This window comes from Mytilus galloprovincialis, chromosome 14 (assembly GCF_965363235.1).
Source record: "Mytilus galloprovincialis chromosome 14, xbMytGall1.hap1.1, whole genome shotgun sequence".
NCBI classification, from domain to species: Eukaryota; Metazoa; Mollusca; class Bivalvia; order Mytilida; family Mytilidae; genus Mytilus; species Mytilus galloprovincialis.
The window spans coordinates 39,852,132-39,875,373 of NC_134851.1; the positions used below are offsets into that span (position 1 = coordinate 39,852,132).

The following is a 23,242-nucleotide window of genomic DNA, read 5'->3' on the forward strand; positions in this document are numbered from 1 at the left end:
GTCCAAGAGACGAACAACAGTCCAAAAAACACAGCATACCATGAAAACGAACACTCCTAAAACAGCGAATGATCTTATGAGGTCAGGAAGGGTATTTAACTTTTTCATTTTGTTATTTCACAACTGCTTATAGTGTTTTACATACACAATGACATGCATTGGTATTTTTAAAGCTTATGTAGAAAATGCTCAAAGCATCTTTTATTCAAATAATTAAAGCGATTAAACTTCTAAACACATTTAATATGACTTACTATAACACGATTTTAAACTAAACAAGAAGCAGCCGCATTTTATTTAGCTCGTTTACATCCCGCTTTAGATGACCAAGTGTTTCTAAACAAGATTACTTATTGCAATGTTGCCTACGATTTAGTCGCAAAGAAATGTTTGCATTTAAACATGATTACAAAAAGTAAAAAAGTTTGACTTCGTAAAAAACATATTTTAACCTCAATTACCTCACAAATATTCTTTTCTTACTTTAAATACCCCTTTTTTTTATTATGGAAAATCATTCTTCTCCCCGATATTCACAATTAGCGATGTGCTATTTTAACATAGATTAACAAAATGATCGCTATTTGCAGATGGCAGATTTTTGGGCAACTGCAAACACTTCAATAGAAGGCTGTTCCATGAACATTAATTAATAATTGCATCTTAAAATTACAAAATAAATATTCCTTGACCTAAAACATATACATTTATCTATTTTTTAGCATACAAATATCGATTCCCCAAGATATATTTTGCTTTTTGGATAATTTTTATTTTTTTTAGGATTTGTGATAAATTGCAATTTTCGGGAAATTTTGCGCATCGAATCTCTTATTTTTTGTTTGATTTGGAAATTATGTATCATGTTCCATAAAGTTCATATGATCTTTTGGAAAATTTTATGGTACAAGAATTAGAAAATGGCGTTTTATTTAGTAATCGCAAAAATTAGAATGTTTTTTCATGACCTTTGACCATGATTTAACAAAAATTGCACCGTACGATTTTTTTACGACCGGGCAAAACAGAAAGTACAGATTAACAGCTTTCGAATGATATATAATACAGCCGTGTGTTAGGTGGGTGTATTAAAGTCGTTAACTAATCGTCTTTTTGAAATAAGTCACTCGCCTACAAGTTGGATTTTTTCATCATTCAAGTTTGAAAATATACGACTAGGTCGGATAAGATATCAGAAAAAATGCTAAGGTCAATAAAGTCCCATCACTTCTTCGTTTGTCGTTTTTCTTAATTGGCGTTTCTGGCTTTGTTTTTATCTACCAACTTTCTCTTTTGGCCTCCGAGAATTAAGTATTTCTGAAGCATAATGATCTAAAAGACAGTGTTGTCATTGTAACCTGCAGATGTATCCTTTCAATGTTCGTATCGATACAATCAAATATTAATCATGTCAAGTTCAAAGACAACCTTTGTCAATCAATATAGAATAAACAGATGCGGTCATGATAATTGTTTGAAACAACCATACATCAGAAATCATCAGACACTAAACGATGTATTTGTAATTAGCTGCTTTAACAATGATCAAAATGTAAAACGTTTCTGTATACATAAGTTATCTCGAATAAGCCACGACAAAATGTAAAACAATTCATATACTATTCAAAAAGTATAAACATCAACAATGCATGCAGATTCTGTGGATTGTGATGCCTACATGTACCTATATTTGCTGATATTAATAACACCAAGATCTTCAGAGTAGTAAAATATCAGAATGACAGAGACATTCTTCAAGATGACCTACGCAAGATATATATATATAGAAGCATCGAGTGACAAACGGCTACTCAAATTTCACTCTAAAAAATGTAAATATATGAAAATATATAAAAAAATCAAACAGCACTGGACACTCAAAAATTATTAGCCTACTAAATCATCAAATAGCAAAGTTTAAAGAGGAAAAGATATAGGAATCGATCATTATCGACTCAGAACTCACTTTTGAAAATCACATAAGGGGAAAAATGAATAGTAGCGTTAATTCCATATTTGCAATTCTCAGAAAGAATTTGGGTACTGAGACATTCATACCATATATATATAACCATGGCCAGAACTCATTTAGACTAGTATCCGTAAACAATCATTCTCTGTTTGAATTGCTAAATCCTGTAACAAACTACCAGATAAAATAACAAAGGCACTGGCTACGGTTACATGGAAATGTAACAATAATAAAAATATTATTGTTACATTGGAGACTAAATGCCGGAATGCATGGTTGGGTAAGGACCTGTTTAATTACGAATGTAACAATAATTATTGAGGCTACGGTTACATTGCGTTATTGTTACATGACAAAAAGCAATGTACGATGGGACTAGTAATATGTACTAAATAATAAAAGTTGAGGACATTTATTACATACATTTATAACATACAATTTATTTACTGTAATTTTTTATTCACAATGACAATTTCTACAAATCCAGTAAGTTGTTTTTAAAGTCCGACACATTTTTGATGAACGAAATTACGTCTTCCACGGATATGTGTACCTACAGATTTTCTTAGTATTTAAGTTACAGTTAGCAAACTTTGCTTTTGATTATCAATTTGCGTCAAGTTATAAAGCTGTATGAAATGTATGTCTTGATATTGTTTCAGTTTCGTTTAAAACGCATCCCAAGGCAAGTTTTATTTTTTTGCACCATAAACAAAATTGGTCCAAAGTATAATGACACTTAATAAGAGTAGGTGTGCAGTTAAATACTTTAAAAAAGTGAAACCATTGAACTATATTTTTCGCCTTTGACAGTCACACTCCTAATCTTGAGTAGTATCTTTAAGAACATCAAAACCATTAATACGTAGTAAAACTATCAAGTTGTACACCATTTGTTGAATAATAATATTTTATTATTTATCAGTATTAAATTACAAGTATTCTTTAGTACATATGAAAGAATGAAAAAATACAACTATAGAAGATTTAAGTTTAATCAATCTAGTGTACATTGCTGTTTTTCATGTAACAATAACGTAATGTAACCGTAGCTCAGTAATTATTGTTACATTTGTAATTAATCGGTTCCTCACCCAACTTTGCATTCCGGCAATTAGTCTCCAATGTAACAATAATATTTTTATTATTGTTACATTTCCATGTATGCATTTAAAATCCGACTAGATAAATAAATGCATTTAAAATCCGACTAGATAAATATTGACCTTACGACTATAGAGCAGAAATATCCAGAAGTCATGGACAAAACAATAATAGCAAAATTTGAATTACGAGTCTGGTGATTCCAGGGAACCTTTTTACGACAGTTACATCAGTGGCGACTAGTCACATCAGTGGCGCACACACACTTCCTGGATAAGTTTTACTCAGTATTTTGAGTTCATTTCCAGTATTATACAGATACAGATACAGATATCAATTTTCCGACATCGGTGGTGATCCATCAATGGAAAGACTATACATATATGGGATAAAATAAACATTTTATCTTAGTTCCTCTCCCCACTACTCACTCACGCTGCTGTTTTTTTGCCAAGTATTTGGAGCTCGTATTTGAATAATAAGAACTTGATGTACTAATATTCTGTCTGTGGGAGTTGGTTTCCATGAAAGAAAAGCTAGCTAACAATGCAATCATGTGTATGGTATGTCAAAAAATTCCGAAGACAGTTCTTTTATTTGAAAATTATCACCCCGCACCGGCCACAGCTCAAACTTTTTCGACACTTCCTACGGGTACATTGAACAGGTTGGGAACAAACCCCCTGTATGGTGATTTTACCTGTATAGAGGGATACTTCTTCTTTAGAGGGAATTATCTCTATGGGTATTTTTGTTTACATTGGATTTCAAACAAATGAGAGCAGAATGGCATTTTCTAGTTATATTGGCTATAATCTCTAGCATTATATGATAAGATAAGATAAGAAAATTCATTTTAAGTCGAGTTACATGACATACTACAAACATAAGCTCTGTAGAGCTTTTTGCCGACTTTATGCATCAACATTTAAGCACTTTACTAAAATTGGGATATTAAACCAGTTTTCTGCTAACATATCCAACTATAGCAGTCATCATGTGACTTTGGCGACGTTATATATTTAAGATTCTAATATGACGTGCTTCTTAAGCTTTGTAAAGAAACCATACTTTATTATCCAATAAAATTAGTTTGCACATGCGTATATTGACTACGGCAGAAAAATGAATTTCGTCAAATTGATATGCATTTAATATATTTCCTTAAATTAAACCACTTTCAAACACTAAAATGATACACATTTTGTTCCTTATACTTTTACAATGACAACAATGTGTTACAATTCGTAATTGACATATTTGACCTAGATACCGCATCGTTCATGTTGGCTGTTCTAACTTCAAAACCCCTCCCTCTGAAAAACACGTTTCATCTCTCCTTTTAAAAAGGCATGTCATTGTATAGAATAATTTCATTGAAACATATGTTCCGATGATAAAATATAAAATCAAGTATAGGTTATTATTACTGTTGTACTGAAATGACAAAATTGTTTCATATATTTCTGATAAAATGGATTGACCCTAGCAGGGAATCGAACCCCATTCTCCTATAAAAAAAAAAGTAGGCGTAATTACCAATATACCACCAAGGTTTCCAATCCATTTTACAAATGCAACAAGATTGTCACCCAGTATTAATTTTAATCATCATGTAATACAGCATTTGAAATCGTCAGATGCACAAAGGCGTGCCCTTTGATCAACTTTACAAGGTGTAGCCACCGCAAGTATAAATGGATCTCTGTCAAAGGGCCCCTCCTTCCAAGTCTCAAATGTCAGCACAACTTTATCAAGGAATCCTCTATCAAATATAAACATATTTACCAATGCTACACTATTAACCGGCGAAATATTTACGATTAATTTAGTAAAATAAAGACCTACCCGATTCTCCTTGTGCGTCCACCGCCATTGACAACTGACTTGAAAATGTGCGTGTCAGAAATTGACCTCAAAGGAAAAGACTGTTGTAATATAAATTTTCTGTTATATTGTGACTCAAATATTGTTTTAGTTAGGCTGATAAATTAATTTGTTAATTTCTGTTTCAATTTTGAATTTTAGAAACCTACAACTTTGCGAAATTAAACTGGTTTGAACTAGTTGGATAAAAATCGACAGCGAGGTTGATGGAAGAGCCTACACGAAGATCGTACACTTATACACAGCGAACATAGAAATTACCGTAATTGTCCTAATCAGAATCGAAATAATTGATGCCAGCTATACTTTATTTTAGTTTTAACATGGGTAGGCATTATATTCGTGTTATTTTAGCCCTCGCTATCGCTCTGGCAAAAATAATCACGAATATAATGCCTACCCATGTTAAAACTACAATAAAGTATAGCTGGCATCAATTATTTCTTAAATATATTTATGGGTTTTGGGAAAGTTTAAATTTTGGTCTTCGCCCTTCCAAATTCTTTTGAAAATTTGTCTTGTTGCCTTCGATAAGTTCACACTGTTAATCATCCAACACCGATAAATATTGGATTTTCTGTCGTGTTAAACCTAAAATTGCAATTTAAACAAAACAGATGGTTAAATTGTCGAAATATGTACTTATTACTAAATGTATATATATTTGAAATATCGTATATCGTTTATATATGCAATAATTTTTCATTATGTCCTTTCCAAATTGATTTGAAAACTAGCTATTTTCAGAAAATTTGGTAATATTTTCAAGATGGCGACCACATTGACAGCGTGGGCCGACATGTTAAAATATATTTTGTCAGATTGTTACAATGTAAATAGAATAACTGTCATGACTGTTGTATGCTCATGTTTTCAGTCATTTTGTTACCTTAAAGCAGCATAGAATCAAACAATAGTCATGATAGTTCCTTTTGATAAAGCTGATGCATCGTAACATGCTATTGTTTCTTTTTTATAAAATTTTGAAAAAATGACGACCAAATAATTTTCAAATGTGGACGATGTTCTAAACTTTTTTGTCCATGCAAAACATTCAATCTTATTTCACTGTTTATATTGCAATTAACTATGATGGCACAATATTGTCACTATAATGATAGCCAAGGACATAGCTAATTAAGGAGATATTTTAAGTCATAACATCAATGTGATCAACATGATCAAAGAAAACAAATATGGCACCTGATCACGTTGTAAGTTTTTACAAAATCTATGTAGATGTAAGTTTTGACAATACCTATGTAAATTACTGTTGTCTGATTCTTAATGAAATTAATAAAGATATTATTTTATATTTATAAAATAAGGCCTCGAGAATTAATAAAGATATTATTTTATATTTATAAAATAAGGCCTTGAGAATTAATAAAGATATTATTTTATATTTATAAAATAAGGCCTCGAGTGGATATTAAACGAGGTGAAATAACTATAGTTTTCAATTTTCTTTAAATCATTCATCGGGTAACCAGTAATTAAACCTAATTAAACCAGTAACATGCGGATTTATCGAACGTAACTATGACTGAAATAGTTGCATTTGAGTGACACAACTTGCAATCTATTGAATACCTATCTGATCAACAACAAAAAGAATAGTTTACCTTTAAATTTCATGTTAAATCTAACAATAGAAATTCTGTTCAGTGAGGCATTTAACATGTTTAAGTGAGTGGAATTTACCTGATCATCACCATGATCGCAGCTTTCCATCATGGTGAACAATAGATTGTATATTTAGTCAGATAAGCAGCAAACTGGGCATCATGTTTAATTATAGGTTAGACAATACTTGGTCATGTTTTATCAGTCAGGGGACTTACTTAAATGAGTGATTTTCGAAATCACTGATTCAAGTAACATTATTTCCACAAAAGTTGGAAGTTAGAGTTGTCTTTCTTTAATAATCACCTATTTAAGTAGTACAAATTAAGCACTAGAAGAGGTGATTTAATTTTATTGTAGCTTTAAATATAGAATACTAATGATCCAAGGAATAATTATGTTTCTAAAATTATCAGAACCAACATCTGTGTTGTCTAGGATGACCAGGTCATTTCAGGTGATGACCTTGTACTGAATCTAGGATAATGACATAAAAATCACTTGTTTAAGTATCATACCTCAAGTTCCTTCCCAAAAATCACTTCTTAAAGTATCATTATATTTATAACCCCCACTAATTTCAACACCCCCCAACAGTGAAATTTTTATTGCGGAACAGTAGAATTTTATTACATAATCTGAAAGATGAAACCTTGAACTTCACAGGAAAAATACTCCCACTGCTCATGCTGCTGGGGAAAATCTGTTAAAAAAGTATCAGTTCATTATGTAAAGCCATTATTATAGAATTTTTTCAACTAAAATAGAATTTGCAGCTAAATGATAGCATTAAATGCATAAACCTTGCTACTTAAAAGAAGCAAAAAGGTCATTTTTTTTCAATTTTACTAATTAAAAGATATTATTTAAACCTATGTGTTTCAAATTTTGGTAAAACTACAAAATCACAAATTATGACAAAACTTTGAATTTGCTACTTAAATTTTAAATCACTTATTTAAGTAAGTCCCCTGAAGGTTTATGAAGATTTAAGCCCAAGGAAAAGCCAATGGGAAAGGATAATTTTGTAAGATCACTTGAAAGTGTGAATATGTTCTAATAAACTATAGCTAAGTACATCAATTGGTGCATCAACTAATAATATAAGTAGAAAATGCCATTCTGCCCTATTTTGATTTTAATCCAGTCTTCATGGTCTTAACAAAAATACCCCTCCTTTATTTTCTTTTTCATCTTTCTCAGACTGCAGTGTTGGGGCTGGTACATGTGGGACAGAGTATTATACTGTTCTGCCAAGATTGCTGCTACCATCATTGACCATCATGACCATTGCCTCTTTTGATTCTATGTTGAAGGCCGATGAATGCGGTTGTGTGGACAGTAGTTCATGTAGTTCAGGGTTGTTGATGTCAAACCCTTCATCAATGTCGATCCTACTCAGGCTACTGGGCTTGCCTCTGGCTCTGTCTATTGTGGAGGCTTAGTATAAGAGGCGATGACATGGGGTTGTAAGGACTGGTGACAATATCCCTGTTTATGACAACTCCAACTGGTTCCCCTCTGTACTTCGTTGATGGAAGGAGTTGACCAACTTGAACTATCGCGTCTCTAGCTTCAGTCTGGGTGTTGTGTGTAATGCTGGCCTCGGTTGTTTGCTGTTGTTCTGCAGCTGGTACAAGGATTATTTTTGTGACCGTCCACTAGACGTAATGAATAACATTGCTTCTCCTGGTTGATTGTGGCTTGTTTTTGCTTTTCAGGGCCGACTCCGGTTTCCTAGATGTGGAATCTAGTTCCTTAACCTTGATCCAAGTATTTAAAGCTGAACTGAGACCTGGTCAGAGCTGGCGGTAAATTTCCAATCTGGCTCTAACTTCATTAGGTAGTTCAATAATGTCTGTCAGCGATGTCAACAATGTTTTTGAATTTAAGTTCAACTCACGAAACTCACAAATATAAAAATAATATGGTATTGTGCTACTTTAAATGGAAGAAGAGGAATATCAGTTGTAAATACAGGAGGGTTGTAATGCCCTTTATTATATACTTAGTAGTAAATACAGATAAATTGTATGTGTAATACAATCAGTGGCAAGCGTGATGTATCAGCCACCCGTGATGATATCGATATCAGCACGGTTGCAAAAGCTTTATCACACCTTTAATCTATATGACGTCACGTCATCGATTGAAGTCAGTGTTGCAAAGGCTTTATCAAACCCCTTATCTGTATGACGTCATGTCAAACCTATAACAATGTATAATCTGTATGATGTCATTTCAAACCTCATTATATGTATGACGTCATGTCACATAAAAAAATCTACGTGAAGTTTATATATATAATAAAGTGTATGTAATATGGCTTTTTCAATATCACACACCGTATCAACCCTCAACTAATATAATCCCTCGAGCAGAGCTCTTGGGATTATATTGGTGTCTCGGGTTGATACGGATGTGATATTGAAAAAGCCATATATGATATTCTCTATTTACTGCCAGGGATCTTTGATTTTTTTTGTCCCCAATAACAAGCATATATGTTTTCTTTCTGTTTACCGAACACTTGTACTATTTTACACATGATAACCAAGTTGAAAACTTCCGTCACATTTTTCTCAGGAACTACAATACAAGGATTTCTGAAATTTGGTTTCAGGATTTATACAAGTCAGCTATACCGTGTGCTGCGTTTTCAGATTCATCACTCGACAACTTCCTGTTTACCAAACACTTGTATTATTTTACACATGATAACCAAGTTGAAAATTTCCGTCACATTTTTCTCAGGAACTACAATACAAGGATTTCTTAAATTTTGTTTCAAGGTTAATTATATAAGTATGCTATACCATGTGATGCGTTTTCAGATTCATCACTCAACAACTTCCTGTTCACCGAACACTTGTACTATTTTACACATGATAACCAAGTTGAAAATTTCCGTCACATTTTTCTCAGGAACTACAATACAAGGATTTCTGAAATTTGGTTTCAGGATTTATACAAGTCAGCTATACCGTGTGATGCGTTTTCAGATTCATCACTCAACAACTTCCTGTTTACCGAACACTTGCATATTTTTACACTATTAAAATTATCCACTTGCGGCGGGGGTATCATCAGCGAGCAGTAGCTCACAGTTTCACTTGTTTTTATCTTCTAAAAGAAAGTGTACAATTTATCATCATGCGCCAAAAAAATGCTGTAAAGTCATTTGGCAAGAATTTTACTGTCATGACTTATTTGTCATGAAGATTCCCCCATTAAGACCCTCATTCAGTGAGGAACCTAAGACTGTATATATACATGTACTCTTCCGAAACCATGGAAACTATTTTTCTGATTCAGATCACAAGAATACTATCACCATGATTATTTAACATTTTGCTTGAAACATGTTTAAATACAAAGAATTTGGTTGATTCATTTTACTTCATAAACATGATAAATTTTGTTCATGCAGAAATGGGAAAGGCACTTAATAAAGGTTGATGAATGTATAATAGCTGAATAGTACAGAGAAACAACACACAACAGTAAGTATTCTGAAGAATGTGTTATAATTTTTCTTATAATTTGATGTTTTATCATTGTTAACTTCCATGACTTCTAAAATGTGAATGCACAGAAATGTGAGGAATACATCACCTATAACCCAGCAACAAAGTGAAGCCTTTTCAAGGTTCTTGTCTTATAATTTACAGTTTTGCATAGTACAACATAAGATCATGTGAGCTTTTTACAAAATTTAAAAATTATGCAGAACAGCTAAACAAAGCATTATACACATGTTAAAACATATAACAGTCATGAACGTCGTACGAAACCAACAAGATCATGAACAATGATAAAGATAGTAACTAATTGGTCATCATGGTCCTGTTTGTCGACTATGAAATTAATACATTGTAGATTGAAAATGACAAGCACACTACTGAACGCACTGTTTGTTAAATACAAGCAATTTTAAATTACCAATAAATAACAAAATCTGAAGACAACATATGAAATACTTAGGAATTTGATGATGATTATCATTTTTCTTCATTGCACATTTTGAGGCATTAATCCTTTTTCTAGGATGGAAATACAAATTATTCCATATTGGTATTATTTTAGTAGGTTTCTCTATATGAATTGGATTTTGAATAAAAAAGCATATTCACCTGAGAAAGTGTTATTCACCGCGCTAAACGTCACACGCTTTTACATGTATGCAACGTTATGGTAAAATGTTTCATGTAAAAATTTTTTTGGTTTGTGTTTGTCATTAAATACTTTTTCTTCTCTCGGTATATGGAATAAAACAATTACTGTCTTTTGTTTCGGTAAATATGGGGTTTAATTGACTTTTGAAAAACTGATATTCACTTCGGCCGTCGGCCTCAGTGAATATCATTTTTTCAAAAGGCAATAAAACAGCATATTTACCTCATCAAAAGACAGTAATTGTATAATATCATGTTTTCAGCATGTTCAGCTAGTATGCAGAGTTTTTCAATATGTCTTCAGCTGAGGATATACTTTTTTGCATTATTATTGTCATTGCTTTACCACAATATTCCTATTATATAATTATGATACTGACTCAATTTTATTTTAAACCAAACTAGTTTCAAAATGATCAAATAATATCCATTATACTTAAAATTGGTAACAACTGAAAAAGGCAGAATGTTATAGTATTGCATTTAAGTATCCATAATATCACAAAAACAAGAATAAAAAAAACAAAAGGTAGTCATGGTACCAAAAAAAAATGTAGTTCAACATGTTCAATGCACAGTGAAAAGAAGAAAGAAAATTGTTACAGGTCTGAATTTTTTGACTTTCATTTTAGACATTAAGTTTGGAAGCAGTGGTGACCATGGCAACCAATATTGACTCTGTTATCAATTTAAATGATGGCATTGCAATGCCTCTATTTGGTCTGGGAACAGCATGGACGAATGATTGTTCACAAGCAGTTTCATATGCCATTGAACAGGGATACAGAATGATTGATACTGCTCAGAGATATGGGTAAAACATACAAAAAAAATATTTAAAGACAAAAACAACTCTTGAGATATGCCCCAGAAAAATAATTATTGTTGAGCTGTTGTTTCTTTTAATTCATATGGGTAAGGAATAAAAATTAAAGGGGATGAACTTGTTTCAGAAAGGAAGATTTATATATACTAGAACACACACGTGATATCACGGGTCAGTGACTGAATTAAAGTATATAACTATGTGTAAGCCTTATTTTAGCCTGGATTTTTAGTATGGGTATAGTCACCTGATTATTTTCTGCTTTCAAAATCTTTCTGTTTCGAACCCGTCCACCTGGAACTTATCAATTATTGGTAATATTAATTATCATATACATGTACTTAGAGAAAATAACATATATTTCTTACAGGTTTCACTTTGTTAATACAGCTGTTTCTCAAAACACGCCTCTTTTGGGGAGATCTTGAATATTCATAGAAAATTAATTTTGTTTACATACTGGTTCCCAGTTATGCTCTCTGTGTTCAAACTCACAGACATAACTTGGGAATGTTACCAGTAAATAAACATGTGCATATTGTTTACATTGAAATCTGTGGTAACCTTTCATTCGAGGTAGGGGTAGTTAAGAAAATTAGTGTTAGTTTAAACTCTGAGAAGAATCAGGGCAAATAAATGTTGAAAATATGCCGCACAGCCCTATGTTTTGACCTTTAACAAAAATTGATTGGGGTGCATATGAACTTTCAATTCTAGGATAAGCTTTTTTTCAAAACTTCATTGTAAAAGTGGTACAGTTTTAGCCGTAAAAGGAGTTTCTATGGGAAATTGCATTGTCAATATTTACAGAAATGCAACATACAGTATGATAACAGCATTAAATCAACGTGAATTCCTAATTTTTCCAAAATGGTGTTTTAAACGGGCTGATATGAAAAATTTATCACATGCTTCCATTATTACACATGCATTTCTTTACATTATCCCATGACATTATGGCGATACTCGGCAAATTCTGGAAAATACACCTCAATTGTACGTTTTCAGTGAAAAAACATATAATACAAAGTTATTAAAGGTACAAAACAATTATTTGGATACTGGAAATAGTATTGTGTAAATGAAAAAAGCAAAACAAAATAACAAATGATGAAATAGTTGCATTTTTAAAAGTTTCAAATATAATCTAGAAAGTTACTTTAAAATTGTTGACTTTTCCAAACAGTGTTCATTATGTATATTGTTGAATTATTTTTTTATCGTCCATATTTAAATATATCATACTGCTGTTTTCCTTTTCTTTTTAGGCATACGCTAGAAAGATTTCATATCAAATTTACTACATTTGGGGTCCGATGTCCGTGGTACTTTTCACTCTCTGAACTTCTATTTGAGAACCACGTACAAATGACGTACTAAAAGGATCAATAAATTAATGTTTTATTTTTCTCCATTGTTGAAGCTTATGATAAAAAGATCATAACATGTCATTTTTCATATCGCATGTATTATCAGCCCTCGGTCAATATCAGCCCTCGAGCCATGAGGCTCTTGGGTTAATATTAAAACCTAGGGCTGATAATACATGCGATATGAAAAATGTCATGTAATAATCTGATATTATTTGGAAAACAAAAGGGCATGGAATGAAGTATTTTTTATCATCAGCATTGTCCTATATTATAAATAAAGTTGAAATCTTTGATTCGTCGTTTTAACGTCATACCAGCTAACAAATTGGAAACTGTACCTATACCCCTTAATTTAAGTCTAGATTTTTGGTATTCGTACTGCCATCTTATAATGTCTTGCTGATTAAAATACTACAATATGAAACAATGTGACAATAATTGAATTTAGTAGTGTCAACCCTGTGATTATGACCCTTGTATATAGCAATTAATCCTAAATACACCATTTGGTGGTGCGCCTGTTGGATGCATAACGTACAGATAAGATAATAGGTGAATATACTATTGGTATCGGTATCAGATTCGACCCGGAACTTGTTAATTTTTGTCAATATTAATTATGTGGAAAAGAAAAGAGTCTCGAATGGTGTAATTTTTAATCAACATCATTGTCCTATATTACCTATATATAAAGTTGAATTCTTTGATTTGTTGTTTTTACCCAATGAAGGCTAACAAATTGGACCTTGTTATTTTAGTATTATCATGATTATAGATTGGGATGAAAATTATTTAGCTCTCCTGCTAACCATTAAAAAAATTAACTTGAGACCATAACAAGTATAAGTAAAATAAGTCAATTACGCCTGAAGATAACTAAATACATGACATATAGGACAAATACTAGTTTTGTAAGTACCCTGTGAAAAACTAATTTTTCTTCCAAGATATTGTCTTCTCATTACAGTGTCCATACCTCCAAATAGGCATTCATCGAGTTCAAAATAAATGAACCATTTTTTTTTCATTACAGGAATGAAGAAGATGTTGGTAAAGGCATAGCTATGAGTGGTAAAGATAGGAAAGATCTATTTATAGTAACCAAGCAATGGCAGAATGGACATGATGCCTGTATTCAAGGTTTACAGAGAAGTTTAGTTCGGTAAAGACTTCATGAATGTTGTGTCAATAATGATATTTATGGGACAAAGTTGAAAATTGTCTGAAGTTGATGTGATTTCTTGCTCTTTTTAGTCATGGGAGACTGAAGTAATGAAATATTTGGTGATAAAATTTCTTCTTTTACTATTGAACATGGTAAAAAATTATAAGTCCCTGGACTCACTTTCAAAAAGCCTTAGTGAGAACCCTAATTTCTGACATTATTTTGTTGATCTGAGCATTCTTGCAATTGGCATTTAGTAGAGTCATTCAAACTACTAAGTTGAAAATAAACTTACAATTTCATGGCTAAAAAAGAAAAAAGACCAACAGACAAACAATAGTACACAAAAACACAACATGGAAAACTAAAGACTGAGCAACACGAACCCCACAAACACTGGGAGTGATCTCAGGTGCATGTTCTGGTAGGGCCCACATGTGGCACCCATACAAAGTGAATTAATTATTACAGTTGAATTTAAGATAAAAAATAAATGGGTTTTATATACCTGTTTAAAGGGATATAACCCATTATATTTTTACTAGAGACCTCAATAATAAAAAGACATATCAACCATTGTCCACCAGAATTAAATCCACCTTTCTGCTATATTTACAAAATGTTTACCAACCAACATGTCTTTTCATCATGTCTAATTTTGACATCTACTTTCATGACTTTAAGAGTTTTATTCATGCCTTATATTTTTTGAATTTGTATTTTCAGATTAGATACAGATTATATAGACCTGTTTCTGATTCATGGACCAAGAGAGGGGAGGAATATAGAGACATACAAAGCCATGTTGGAACTAAAGAAACAAGGTTTGGTCAGGTGATCTGTTGTTTGAAATACTTAGGATATTAGGTTAAGACTGGGTTAGGGTTAAGGTTAGTTTTAGGGTAAGGGTTAGGGTGGATTATGGTTAAGGCTAAGGTTAGGGTTGAGACTAGTTATAAAATTTGTCACTTTGAAAATTCATAAAGTATAAAAATTATACATTGGATATGTAGGACTCTAAAGTGCGATGGTACTCTAAAGTGCGATAGTCACGCTAAAGTGCGATGGTCTACGCTAAAGTATGATGGTGTCTCACGCTAAAGTGCGTTGGTTGTTTGTTCGCTAAAGTAGGATGGTGTCTCACGCTTAAGTGCGATGGTCCAAAGGATAAAATTCTAACTATTAAAACATCGAGGTTTAAAAAGTCTTTTTGTAAAAGTTAATATGCTAAGGTTTGACATATGTGATAGGTTTTACAATTTACCGGTAGTCTGAAGTGATTGTTTCTAAATTAACAAGTCCGACCATGTACTAATTGCTAATAAGGTAACTTATGCTTTGCAAAATATTATTTTTCATGTTAAATGAATTTTTAACAATTCGAAGCATATTGAATATCTGGATAATTGGTGTAGATTGCCGTTCACACTAATGTTACAACCTATCTTACATTTGTCATCGAAAATTAAAAAAACAAAACTTGCATGTTCATTGTCGGAATATGCAACATTTATTTGTATAAGCTTTAATCAGGCTAAATGCGAGAGAAATGCAATGTTCGCCAAGCTTTCTCCTTCTTACTTAGCGAGTACAAATACATGTTTTATTTTCCTACAATGTACAGTAAGAACTAATTTCTTAGCAGACAATTTATAATTCACGCATGAAACATGTATCTCTATTTTTCTGACGGTAGAAGCAGGATAAGTATGCGTATACTGTGTTGTATTGATATAGTAAAATGGTCGACTGTAGTCCTTTCTTCCAGCACTCGAAAAAAACCACCTTGTGATTCAGCCGACAAAGAACACGGTTAAATTAAATCAATTACTAGTAAGTCATGGACATTTGGTGTAAAATTTGTTAAATCAAATATTTCTAATCTATCTTCCGACATTTTCATTTTTAGTTTGTATTATAAACGACTGTTAACGTCATAATCCAACTACGTTGCTTACGTCTATACTTTTGCGGACCATCAAACTTTAGCGTATGGAAGCATCGCACTTTGGCGTATACCATCGCACTTTAGCGAGACCATCGTACAGACCTGCCAACTTTTGAAAATCTCCATGGGAGATTTAGCGCACGACCAGATTTTTAAGGGTTACAATTTTAGCGACTTTTCATAGTTTTTTACTCCTAAAATTGTCTAAGTTCTCTTCTTTTTTCTTTTGGTATATTAATGATAAGCTTGTAGGCCTTGATTTCTTTTATTTGCATGATTCTTGTACTATTAAATTATAAGACTGACAAAATAACTGAAGAATATAGAAAAATGGCATTAAAAATAAAGGATTCTGTTAGAGACCCCCCTTTTCCCCCTCCAAAGACCTTCTTATCTATGAACCTTGACTCAAAAGACCTAAAACTACATGTCCTAAAGTTAGAAGGATGAAGAGAGATTTTGATTTAGTCTTACTATATATGGTCTTATCAGTATCAATGAGAAAATGGATAAAATTTGAGTTATCTTTTTTGTATTCAGAGGTGCTCTTTACGGCGGAGGCTTATACAGTAACACAGTAGAAGTAAATACAAAATGGCGTCGATTTTAAATCAACAGACACACAACGTCTGGTTTCAAAAATTAAACGGATTTCAAGATAAACGATGTTTTCTTGAGAGTTCATTACAGTTCTCATCTTTCATTAATTATGATTTTGTTGTGGAACTATGGGAAATGTTGCAAATTATGCTTGCATGATAAATTGATTAAAATTGAAAAGCTTTTTGACCAAATTTGTGTATACAAATTAATTTTGAGGACTGTATACGACCCATTAGGTAATCTGATTACATACAACCACTAATTATGACACCTGTTGTGACTGTTGATTAGGGTAGGGTCGTTAACTTGTCATATGTTCCCCGGTAAAATTATAGATTTTTTAAAATTGACCAGAAAAACTTCAAAATCGTTAAACAATAATTTTTTCGGGTATATTTGGTGAAAATCAGGATTTTTACTAGTTTTACGATCCCGATATCGGGATTCGGGTTGAGGGATAAAAATCGGGATGATACCGCGAAAATCGGGATAGTTGGCAGGTCTGATCGTACTTTAGCGTCCCCATCGCACTTTAGAGTCCTACAGATATATCTTGAATCTTGTTAATATATATCGTCTTTTATCTGAGGTCCTAATTAACAATTGATCTCTATAAAGGGTAAAGCCCCCTTTTGATTTAAGAATGACTGCAATGCTTGGCCCATTTTATAAGGTTAACAAAAACCAAAATGGTGTAAAGACCAGTATTAGTAAACTAGGAGATATGCTCACACATTCACATTTCCATGACAACCTAATTTGGCATGCTATAAATTCAGATATTATTGTGTGCATTTATTATTGCGAATTTTGAAGAAAGGACAAAAATGTAAGATTATTTATTGCGGTTTGAGGATAACTTGAAAATCAGATATATTATCAAATATTATAATGTGAGTTTTCATTATTGCAATACACAGAAGGGCACATTTATTGCACTAAAAAAAACTCAACAATTTCTGAATTTACAGTATATTAAAAAGAAGTTCATATAAAGTAATGACTGTGCATACTAAGTTTTTACTTCATGTGAACACATCTTTGTAGCTAACTAACGTGAAACAACTTTTATTTGTGGGGTACTGATTATCACTGTTACATGGATGACGTTATCCACACATTTAGATGTCCAACAAAATATTTCAACTATAATCCATTTCAAAACATTGAAAGATCCCAATGTAAGGTTGACTACATGGATGTAGCCATATAATCAAGAGAAAAAATAGAATATCATCAAACCTATAATGAACTGTACATACAGCTTCTGACATGATGTTACAAATTTAATCTTAAAAAAACCTAAACTGTTCGACTTTTTAATCATTTAATTCTCATGAAAAATTTATGCATGAGTTTAGCATGAGCAACCTGCAAGTGATTGAAATTCTTTTTAGGTAAAGATTGCAAAATCAAAACCTTATGTGACTGGCTTGATATCTTACTGCTCCAAGGCTAATTATAACTATCTTTATTGATACACAAAATTTAGTGCGTTGTTCATAACATTCTATACATTGATCCTATCCATGAACATTTCACGAATTTATTCATGTAATATATGCTCAGATATTCAAGGCATAAAATAATATTTCACTTGTCAAAAATAATTACTTAACTTTTGCAAGGTTCAGGAATCTAATATCTTCTAAAAGTAGAGTGATGTCATTGTTAAGATCTTGAAATAATTTGAAGTTATCTTTCTTTGTCTAGAATTGCTGATAAATCTACTACAACCAATGCAATATTTGATTATACATCCCATAATAAATCGAAGCAATCTTTACCTTTCAGTGCTAACAAGCACTTTGATTGAATATTGGATATTTATCAATAGAATATTAACCTAACCACACAAAAAAGGACAGCATGGGGCCATCAAAGCGTTTTCATCTAAAGACATTACCAACAACTATATACTGGCTAATTCCACTCACAGAATCTCACATGAATTTCACATGAAATTTCACCTCAAATTAGATTATACATGAAACTCACATACATTTTTTAAATAAAGTTTTCAAATAAATTACTTCTGAACTTTCAAATTTATCAAAATCATGTGAAATACCATTTATTTTTATAAATGTTCATGTGAAAGTCATGTGAGATCATGTGAGTCTCAATTCAAGAGAACTTCAAATGAACATTTTCATGTGAGTTTTATGTATAATTAGATAAAGGAAGATGTGGTATGAGTGCCAATGAGACAACTCTCCATCCATGTATCAATTTATAAAAGTAAACCATTATAGGTCATTAGGTCAAGGTTTAGCCCTCAACACGAAGCATTGGCTCACACCGAACAGCACTGAAATCACACCGAAAGCTCATTTGAGGTGATTCTTACTTAAGAATTTTCAATTGAATTGCATGTGAAATTCAGGTAAATTCAAGTGAGCAAATTTTAACTGTGTTTTTAACCCATGTCAACATTGTAAAAATTTAAATGATTATCAAAAGTTCTTCCATTAACACTAGTGAGTTTACACCATTATACATTTCTATTTTCCAGGTCAGTTGGGGTTTCCAATTTCAACATTCAACACTTAGAAGGTTTAAGAAATGCAGGATTACCAACTCCATCAGTAAATCAGATTGAACTTCATCCATGGCTTCAGCCAAGGGAGATAATTGATTATTGTAAAAAGTATAACATAACTGTCATGGGTTATTCCCCTTTAGTGAAAAGCAAAATGTTGAAGAACCAACAAATCTGTGATCTGGCTAAAAGGTAAGTTATTTATCATCTTAGTAATTTGCATTGTATTTATTTTCAACAGATATATCATGTTAAGGAGGAATATTTGCAAAAAATACCAGTTGAGAGAATGTTAAATTTCATGAGCTGTAAGGTGAGGGAAATTCATTCTCAAGACTGGTATTTTTTGCAAATATTCCTCCTTAACATGATATATCTTGCTAACGCTCAGGATAAAATTCGAATATCACGGCCTAGGCCATGTGTAAATTTCCAACAATCTATGGCTTCCATGAATTATTTCGATTCTAATAGGACAAATACGGTCATTAAAAAACTGAAGCGAGGGTGGGTATGCTGTGTGTGTGGCTGGTCTTTTTTCCTCCCTGTTAGATAAAGCTCAAATATCTTTACAAATATGTAGCTTGCATAGGTTATTTCGTGAATAACTGCTAGAAAAAAACTTTTTAATTCTTTAAATTCTCAAATTCAACATTTGCCATTTTTAATTTACATGTTTTGTTCGTAAGCTTCCGTCAAATCCAAAGTTGACAATTTGTAACTGAGGAGCCGCCATGTTGACTTGCTGAAATGAGAAAATTATATAAATAATGCAATAGCATAGAAAATGAAACAAAACCTACCTCAAAAATCAGTTTTAATACAATATCATACAAATTTCGATGGTTCACGTAAAAGAAAACTTTCAACTTTAGCGGTTTCATTTGTATGACGTCATGTTTTGAAATGACTTAAATGCGCCAAAAAGATTAATAGGCTTTCGCAGAATTTTATTTAATTTTTATTTTGTTGATTTCACCGACCTCTTGTGCATTACTTCTTTTTATTATGCATACGAATAAGAAAAAAAAGTTATTTTGTCTTTTTTTGATTGCACTTTTTAAAACAATAAAATCGGCAAAGGGTCTGCAACCAGGTTTCAAAATATGTAGATTTACGTGGGAAGTATATTGTAACAGCCATTATTGTGTATATCTATGAGTCTGCGCTAAGTATATTTTATCGAGAATTTTATCACAGTGTTGTTTATGTTCCGGACCATACGAGTATTTGGACCATACGCGTATGGTCATGACCATATGCGTATACTCATATGGTCCGACCATACGCGTATGGTCCGACCGTACGCGTATGGTCGGACCATATGAGTATAATACTCGTTTGGTTATTAACGGGCCGGACCATATGAGTATTGGGACCATATAGGTTATTTTTTTAAAAATTAAATTATAAAAGTTTCAATATACAAAAACTTTATCTAAAAAAAACAATGATGGTTACATAACAATGTATTATTTTTATAATTCAAATATTTTGTAAAAATCAAATATTGATGCTATCGTTTTCATCGCTAGTTACATTCTACATGTAGGCTTGGGGTGATATTTACTTTCACATGGTATCATATATTTTTGCGTTTGCAAGTTTTGGTTGTGCACGATCCTTTTCATATTTCTACGGTGTTTTTAAGAAGCTCTAGATCTAAAATATCGTAACATGATTGCAAAACACCATATTCACAAGACAACTATATAAACTATGTTTCTTTCCAGAGACTTCTTGTGTAACAGTTCATTAACAAATTTTGGACTTTATTTTTTTTTAAGTCGCCATTCAATCGTAATAACAAATCGGTAATAACAAATCGGTAATGACCATCGGTATAAAATGTGTTTATTATTGTTTTGACAAGTAAGTAAAATTAACTATGTGAAACTTTTAATTTTTATTTATCATAAAATTAGCTAATCTTTTTATTATAATATAAATTAATAAAACTACCTATATGATAGCGTCTTTTTATTGAACAGTCATATTATATGACTAGTTTAAAGGCATTAAAAGTAAACTGTAACAGAGTGTTAATTACCCCGACCATACGCGTACGGTCGGACCATACGCGTATGGTCGGACCATATGAGTATATACCCATATGGTCATGACCATACGCGTATGGTCCAAATACTCATATGGTCCGGAACATTTACAAAGCTAAAGAAGCATGTCATTTTAGAATATATGATTTAATCATAAACTGAAATATAATAACTAATAATTATGTCAATCTTTTACAAATACAAAAAATTCTTTATAGGTACAATAAGACGACTGCACAGATTTTAATACGATGGAGTGTTCAACATGGATATATTACAATACCAAAGTCTTCCAAATCAAACAGAATCAAAGAAAATATGCAAATTTTTGATTGGACGTTGAGTGAAGATGACATGGATTATCTCGTAAGGATTATCTTCATGTAATAAACGCATGTGTTAATGTCAAAATCATCTTTATTTTCAAAAAATTGACATTTTTATTAGTTTTTCTAATGAGTTTCAAATTCCTATAATGCTTCTGAAATTATATTTTTTTATAAGTTGTCCATTTTCTTTTAAAAAGTATTAAGAAAAGATTCCCAAACTTCAAGACAAATTAAATAAAAGAGGAATTTGAATTAAGGAATTGATAAAATTTCGTTCTATTTGTGATAACCCACTTTTAATTAGAAAAGACAAAAAATTAGTAGCTTTAGCAGTTTTTGATAATTGTTTGAATTGACTAAACGAATATACAAAGCCCATAGAATATGGACATCATAATAACCAACCCATCACAGTGCAACAGTATAATTATCTGGTGTCAAATAAAAAGTTATTTCTTTAATGACAAAGTATTAGGATAAATCTTATAAGAGTTATTATTTTCTCGCTGAGCAATAATGTATAAAATGATGTTGTTATGTTATGGAATATAAGATTAAGGGGATACGCTAGGATTGCAAATTAAACCTTGCCTCTATGTAGCTTTTTTGTGCTGATGTGGTGTAAAACAACCATCGATCAATCAACCAATCAAAAACAACTATCCACAAAGTATATAAATTTTGGCAATAAAAGTCACCATATCCTTGTTTTATGTTGTAGGATCAAAATAATGTTGAAGAGATAAGATGTGCTTGGGATGCTATCAACTCAGAATGGCATGGATGAGTTTTATTCTGAAACTTGGTAGGTTTATTTTAAGCTACCGGTAATATTAGTTACACTGTGTTCTATTGGCCTTTTACAGGAGTTTATCAGGTCAATAAAATTCATATTGGGTAAGGCAAACTGAAACCTGATATGTGTTTTATTGGGCCAATTAATTTGGTACAAGACAATTGCACACTGTAATGAATTTTTAAACGACCGCAAAATTTGAAAAAATTTTCGTCGTATATTGCTATCACGTTGGCGTCGTCGTCTGCGTCGTTGTCGTCGTCCGAATACTTTTAGTTTTCGCACTCTAACTTTAGTAAAAGTGAATAGAAATCTGTGAAATTTTAACATAAGGTTTATGACCACAAAAGGAAGGTTGGGATTGATTTTGGGAGTTTTGGTCCCAGCATTTTAGGAATAAGGGGCCAAAAAGGGCCCAAATAAGCATTTTCTTGGTTTTCGCACTATAACTTAAGTTTAAGTTAATAGAAATCTATGAAATTTTGACACAAGGTTTATGACCACAAAAGAACGGTTGGGATTGATTTTGGGAGTTTTGGTTTCAACAGTTTAGGAATTAGGGGCAAAAAAAGGGCCCAAATAAGCATTATTCTTGGTTTTCGCACAATAACTTTAGTTTAAGTAAATAGAAATCTATTAAATTTAAACACAAGGTTTATGACCATAAAAGGAAGGTTGGTATTGATTTTGGGAGTTTTGGTCCCAACAGTTTAGGAATAAAGGGCCCAAAGGGTCCAAATTAAACTTTGTTTGATTTCATCAAAAATTGAATAATTGGGGTTCTTTGGTATGCCGAATCTAACTGTGTATGCAGATTCTTAATTTTTGGTCCCGTTTTC

General features: G+C 31.9%; 1 protein-coding gene across 1 annotated transcript; it reads left to right on the plus strand.

Annotated features, from left to right (window-relative positions):
* The first annotated feature begins 3,504 nt into the window (after positions 1 to 3,504).
* Positions 3,505 to 22,412, plus strand: LOC143059275 (glyoxal reductase-like). The gene is made up of 8 exons (XM_076232759.1): positions 3,505 to 3,639; positions 10,020 to 10,092; positions 11,397 to 11,578; positions 13,997 to 14,125; positions 14,855 to 14,962; positions 19,195 to 19,413; positions 21,497 to 21,644; positions 22,329 to 22,412. The coding sequence occupies exons 3-8, from the start codon at positions 11,424 to 11,426 to the stop codon at positions 22,392 to 22,394; spliced, it is 825 nt and encodes a 274-aa protein (XP_076088874.1). The 5' UTR covers positions 3,505 to 3,639; positions 10,020 to 10,092; positions 11,397 to 11,423; the 3' UTR covers positions 22,395 to 22,412.
* Positions 22,413 to 23,242: the final 830 nt, after the last annotated feature.